The sequence below is a fragment of the Octopus bimaculoides genome, chromosome 6, assembly GCF_001194135.2.
Source record: "Octopus bimaculoides isolate UCB-OBI-ISO-001 chromosome 6, ASM119413v2, whole genome shotgun sequence".
Lineage (NCBI taxonomy): Eukaryota > Metazoa > Mollusca > Cephalopoda > Octopoda > Octopodidae > Octopus > Octopus bimaculoides.
Genome location: NC_068986.1, coordinates 12,962,901 through 12,969,569, shown reverse-complemented (window position 1 = coordinate 12,969,569; position 6,669 = coordinate 12,962,901). Strand labels below are relative to the sequence as shown.

Genomic DNA, 6,669 nt, shown 5'->3' with positions numbered 1-6,669 from the left:
TATCGCCGCATCTTTCTTCAACACCTCCCTGAATCTTTCCACCACCCACTTTGGGAACGACTGGTTTGCACCACAGAAATATATCGTTAACACTTTAACATAAATAATATAAGGAGGTACTGAAATGTTCCTGGCTTTGAGTAAAAGAAAATAAATGAGGATCAGTTAATTATGATTTTATTCAACATATTCCCCTCTCAGATTCACACACTTATTGCAGTGATCCTTCAGTTTTTCTAAGCCCTGTAAAATAACTCAGATGGTTGACCCTACAACCAGTCCTTTCACGATACCCTTGATGCCAAGAACTTTTCAACATCCCCTTGTATTATGTGTTTGCTTACTAATGTCGACTTATACCTTACATCTTTTCCATTACAGTATGCCTGAAGTCTCGTCAAACCCAGGTGCTGTTGAGGCTATCGCTGTTCATCCTACCAATCCTGACAAGGTGCCATTTGAGTTATTGTTTATCCCACCAGATGTGGCTTAGTGGTTTGGGTATTTAGTTCCTAATCATAATGGCGTGAGATCGATTCCCAGTAGTGCGTTGTATCCTTGAGCAAGACACTTTATTTTACATTGCTCCAGTCCACTCAGCTGGCAGAAATGAGTAGTACCTGTAATTCAAAGGGCCAGCCTCGTCACATTCTGTATCACACAGGAATCTTCCTGATAACTATGTTATGGGTACATGTGTCTGTGGAATGCTCAGCCACTTGCATGTTAATGTTATGAGCCAACTTTTCTGTTGATTGGATCGACTGAACCCTCATCGCTCTACCTGATAAGGTGCTTGTTTATCCCAACACCCTTCTCTCTCAACAAATCCCATTCCTCAGAATTACTAGCTTTGTACCTAAATCAAAAATAATTATTATTTAAGCTGGCAAAATGGTTAGTGCCGATGACAAAATACTTAGCGGCATTTCTTGTATCTCTTTATATTTTGAGTTCAAATCCTGCTGAGGTTTTGGCATAACTCCACTAACTAACAAGACCATAAATGTTATTAATTAAAGTTTTCCTTTAACCCTTTAAATTGACCAAATCAGACCCAAATATTCTACTTGCTTTACGTCCAAACTGACCAAATCCAGGCTCTCGCACTTACACTGACATTCTAAAAGTAAACAACTGTATCATCGAAATCTCTAAACTATGAGATAATGCATGATTAATTCAAAGCATTGTGAATAATCATTACAATATATAGAGTAATCTGAAAGCTAAGAGGTTAATTGATTGGGAATCATTTTCTTTTTTTACTTCTCTTTATAGTTTCTTATTGGATTCAATCGTGGCTACATAGTTCTGTGGGACAACAAAACTAACAATGCTGACCGTACTTACAATGCAAGCCAACAGCTGGAGAGTTTGGACTGGCATCGTAATGGTACAGATTTCATTACTGCGCATGCAGATGGCAGCTATCTAAAATGGAGCACTGAGGAATCTTCGTCTCCGAAAGAGTCTTCGACAACACCTTATGGTAAGTCTCATATTATATTTAGTCTTTTTGAATCGGTGCAGACCTGGTTGTGGGAGTTAAGAAGCTTGCTCCGTAACCATGTGGTTGGGGGTTCAGTCCGACGGTGTGGCACCTTGAGCAGGTGTTTTTTTACTATAGCCCCTGGTCAACCAAAACCTTATAAGTGGAGTTTGTAAATGGAAACTGAAAGAAGCCTGTCATGTGTATGTACATGTGTGTGTGTATGTATATGTGTACCCTTGTCTTGACATTGTGTGATGATTGTAAATGAGCATCACCATCATACAAGCGGCATTGTTCATTTCCAGCCTTCCATGAAAAATGTGTCAAGCTATCAGCAAATATTACGTTGCTTGGAAACGGGTGAAGGTTGGTGCAACAGGAAGGGTCCTCCAGTAACACCTGTACCACCTGTAATTATAATTTGAGTAGAAAAATTGTAGGGCTCCAGGATCCCTATAGTCCTGACTCACTTGGAACTCTTCAACATCTCCCGTGTTGGTACCACAAGAAAGTGCATGCAGTGGTGAAAAGAGTGCCATTTATTCGTAGAAATCGAGTCAGATAATGACATTTACAGACACCAGTCTTCGGGATCAGCGCTTGCCAATAACAGCTAGCTCAAGGCTGTGATGATCCATCTAACCCATGCTGACATAGAGAACTGATATAAAAATGATGATTTTAATTTTTTTCCTCTTTCTTTCAGGGCCATTTCCTTGTAAAGCCATCAGTAAAATTCAGTGGAAATCCTCTAAATCGTAAGTGAATTGTTTTCTTCTATCTAGATTTGAGCGAGTGTGTGTATTTATATTTGTATATATTTGTGTTTGGTAAATGTGTGTTAATGAATGTATATATTTGTGTTTTATAATACATGTGCTTGTGTATGTATACATACATGCATATATATATATATATATATATATATATATATATATATATATATATATGCATGTATCAATGAGAAACAGTTTGGTCGCATATGTAGATGTGTGTATGCATACATACATATGTATGACAAATGTACATACATGCGTATGCATGTATCAAAATGAGAAACAGATTTTGTTTTAATTTCATTTGTTTCTAAACAAAAAAAGCTAATCAATGCAGCAGTGTGTATACAGTTCTTTGTGTTATGCAATTGTTAGGATAGTAGTGTATATAACCCGTTAGTCGGTAACTTTGAGAAGGAGTGTAAAATAGTCCGAGGTGAAGAGTGTGTACAGCTGTCAGCTGGTTGTGATAAAGTGCTACAACTTACCCAGAGTTGACAGGGTGCTGACATGTTTGGTGAAAGGCTGATGTTGTAATCCATGTTTTGGTTCTGTTCTCATGGGTTCCTCACAAATATGCCAAACTCTCAATGGCAATTTCATCTAAATACATCAGCAACAGTAATGAGAGGGTTTTTTTTTTTTTTTAGTTGGTCTTGTGAAGGAGTCATATTCTTTTCCACTGTTAGTTTAGAGAGAAAGATGGCCTCCACCAACCTGATTTGCTCTTGATGTCAAACCTTACATCATTGCGAGTGCAGGCGTGGCTGTGTGGTAAGAAGCTTGCTTTCCAACCACATGGTTCTGGGTTCATTCCCACTGCGTTGCACCTTGGACAAGTGTCTCAAGTGTCTTCTACTGTAGCCTAGGACTGGCCAAAGCCTTGCAAATGGATTTGGTAGATGGAAATTGATAGTAGCTTGTTGTGTATATATATATGTATGTTTGATAAGAGGAGGACTGAGGACTTGATGGGGATGCTGGGGTTGGAGGAATCAGTGGAACGGCTGGCAAGAGCGAATGGAGTGCGGTGGTGTGGGCATGTGTTGAGGAGGGATGAGGGGCATGTACTGAAGAGGGTGCTAGAGTTTGAGGAAAACATGGAGGGGACAGGTGGAGGAGGAGATTGGGAGGGTTGGCTTGAGAAGGGAGAATGTCCAAAGCCTGGCGAGATGGTGTGAGGGTAGTTGCTATGGCATTAAGGTAGATCTAGCCACCCCAGTTAACGAGGACAAAACCTGGATTTAAAATGATGATGATGATTTATCTTTATGTAATCAATTCAAATAAGCAAACAAAAAACAAAAAAAAAAGGAATAAACAAACGTGAAGACATGCACAAGAAATATATTAATTTGATACTTGGTAAAGGGAGAGAGTTGTTGTTTAGATTTTGAGCATAGCTCTTCGTCGGAAACATTAAAGTCAAAAGAGAAAGAAAGACAAATAAGGAAAAATCGCCAACAGACCACATGTGGTTACATGTGTGTGTGTGTGTGTATAAATGTATACATACAAAACATAAATCTACATACATAACCAGTGGCAGACTGGGTCTAAAAATATTGGTTGCCAGGAGACTAAGGGCGGGGGGGGCCCGTCTGCAACTACAATGCTATCATTTTTTTTTTTTTTTTTGTTAAAAGTATTCTTTTCAACTGACTACAAACACAGCCAAGCTGAAATAATTAATGCATTCTTCCAGGAGAGAATGTAAAATTCTCAAACTTGAGGGGATGGGCCTCTTAGATACTAACATGGGCCCCCATATATGGATTCTAGTGGCACTGGGGCCCACTTGTCATTAGGCAAGCTGGCGACTTGGCCAGTCCGCCACTGTACATAACCATATATAGTATAGATAAAAATCAGTCAGTAGATGCATGAGTTTCGTTTACATTCATCGTCATCATCATCGTCATCTTCGTCATCATCATGATCATCGTCATCTTCATCATCATCATCATCATCATCATCATGATCCATTAACTGATTTCAGTCCAGTAGTTTCTTGCCGTTGTGCTCTCAGGTTTAGCACTGAGGTCTTGTTATATATTTTTCTTCTATATGACAAGCAGCTCGTAATGATAAAGCCGCCAGTGATTGGTCGAGGGGAATGAATGCAAAGTGTGTGTTTAGAAATAGACATGGCCTCACATGATTCACCATAAGACTAGAATTTAAGTGGAAAATTGACCAGTGTGACTTCCCAATCACTTGGTTCCAGGTTCAGTCACACTGTGTGGCACCTTGGGCAAGTGTCTTCTACTATTGTCCTGTGCTGACCAAAACCTTGGCAGTGGATTTGGCAGACAGAAACTGTAAGAAGCCTGTTGTATATATATGTATGTGTGTGCCTGCGTGTATGTGTATGTCTGTGTGCGTGTCTGCGTGTGTGTCTGTGCATGTATTTGTCTGTGTGTATGTGTCTGCATACATGTGTCTGTGTGTATGTGTCTATGTATGTGTCTTTGTGTCTGTGTCTATGTGTGTGTCTGTATGTGTCCCCATAACTTAGTGGTTTGGCAGAAAGAAACTGACAGAATAAGTACTAGGCTTAAAAAAAAGTAAGTCCTGGGGTTGAGTTGTTCAACTAAAACCCTTCAAAATGGTGCCCCAGCATGGCCGCAGTTAAACAACTGAAACAAGTAACAGATAAAAAATAGTTGACCTGAGCTTGGTAAAAACTAATGTTACACCTATTTTTGATTAAAAGCAAGCATAAACATTATTCTTTTCTATATCTTTTTTTTCTCTCGTTCCTTGTACAGTGGTCCGTTTTACATATTTTCGGGTGGCATGCCACGTGCTAGCTATGGAGATAAGCACACAGTCACCGTAATGCAGGAAGAGAACCATGTTGTTTTTGATTTCACTTCGAAAGTCATCGATTTTATCACCATTTCCACAGCTGACGAAGAAAACAAAGAGGACGGTAGACAAGGTAAATATTTTTGGTCGTCATCATCATCATCATCATTTAATGTCCATTGTCCATGCTGGTATGGGTTGGATGGTTTGACCGGGGCTGGTAAGCTGGAAGGCTGCACTAGACTCCAGTCTGACTCAGTATGGTTTTCTACGGCCATATGCCCTTCCTAATGCCGACCACTCTGAGAGTGTAATGGGTGCTTTTACGTGCCACTGGCATGGGCGCCATCTGCGTGACACCAGTATCTGTCATGACTGCGATTTTGTTTGGCTTAATGGGTCTTCTATTCAAGTACAACATAATGCCAAAGGTCTTGGTCATTGCCTCCATGGGGCCTAATGCTCAGAAGGAACTCACTGTTTAATTATTGTGCTTATATGCAGGACATGGCTATATAGTTAAGAATTTTACTTCCCAACCACATGGTTTCAGGTTCAGTCCTACTGTGTGGCACCCTGGGCAAGTGTCTTTTGCGAGAGCCTTAGACCAACCAAAACTTTGGAAGTATATGTATAAGTGTGTGCATGGGTGTGTGTGTTTTTTGTCCCCTTGTCTTGACATTGTGTATTAGTTGTAAAAGAGTGTCACTGTCATACAGGCAGTGTCCTTCATTTCCAGTCTTTGTTGAAAATATGTCTGGCCATGGGGAAATATCACCTTATTGGGAAACAGGTGAGGGTTGGCAACAGGAGGGGCATCCAGCTGTAGAATCTGCTCAGCAAAGTTCGACTGACCCATGCGTGCATGGAAACATGGATGTTAAAATGATGATGATGATATATACCTATATGGCATGGTGTCATTGTCTTCCAAGATTTTTACATTCATTTTGTAGAATTATGGACAAAATTTATGGAATAGTCTGGCACTCTGTTGGTTTTGACGATAAGTGTTCCTTTTGATTTGGTCCATGGAATATCCTTTTCATGGAATTAATGATGCAAGTGGTTGAGCACTCCACAGACACGTGTACCCTTATTGTAGTTCTCAGGGAGATTCAGCATGACACGGAATGTGACAAGGCTGGCCCCCTTTGAATTACAAGTACAGCTCATTTTTGCCAGCTGTGTGGACTGGAGCAATGTGAAATAGTGTGTCTTGCTCAAGGAGACAATGCACCACTGGGAATTGAACACCTGACTTTACAGTCATGAGCCGAATTCCCTAACCATTAAGCCATGGACCTTCACTATGGAATGGTATGGAGTGCTTCTTTCAGTTTCTATCTACCAAATCCGCTCACAAGGCTTTGGTTGGCCTGAAGTTATATTAGAAGACACTTGCCCAAGGTGCCACGCAGTGGGTCTGAACCAGGAACCATGTGATTGGAAAGCAAGCTTCTTACCGCAGAGCCACAGAAAAGATTTTTCTTGTCTTAAACCTTGATTAATCTTATTGTTGTTGAAAAAAATAATTTTTTTTTTCTTTTTTGTTTAGAGGTATATATTTCGTCAAACTTCTCAATC

At 40.1% G+C, this 6,669-nt stretch overlaps 1 protein-coding gene across 2 annotated transcripts in view; it reads left to right on the top strand.

Annotated features, from left to right (window-relative positions):
- LOC106880445 (lethal(2) giant larvae protein homolog 1) overlaps positions 1–6,669 on the top strand; it is a 69,246-nt gene that overhangs the window by 2,357 nt on the left and 60,220 nt on the right. For both annotated transcript variants that reach the window (XM_052968619.1, XM_014930366.2), the window contains exons 2-5: positions 382–451; positions 1,282–1,492; positions 2,202–2,253; positions 5,043–5,215. In XM_052968619.1, coding sequence (XP_052824579.1) covers positions 382–451; positions 1,282–1,492; positions 2,202–2,253; positions 5,043–5,215 — 506 coding nt within the window. The remainder of the gene's footprint in view (positions 1–381; positions 452–1,281; positions 1,493–2,201; positions 2,254–5,042; positions 5,216–6,669) is intronic.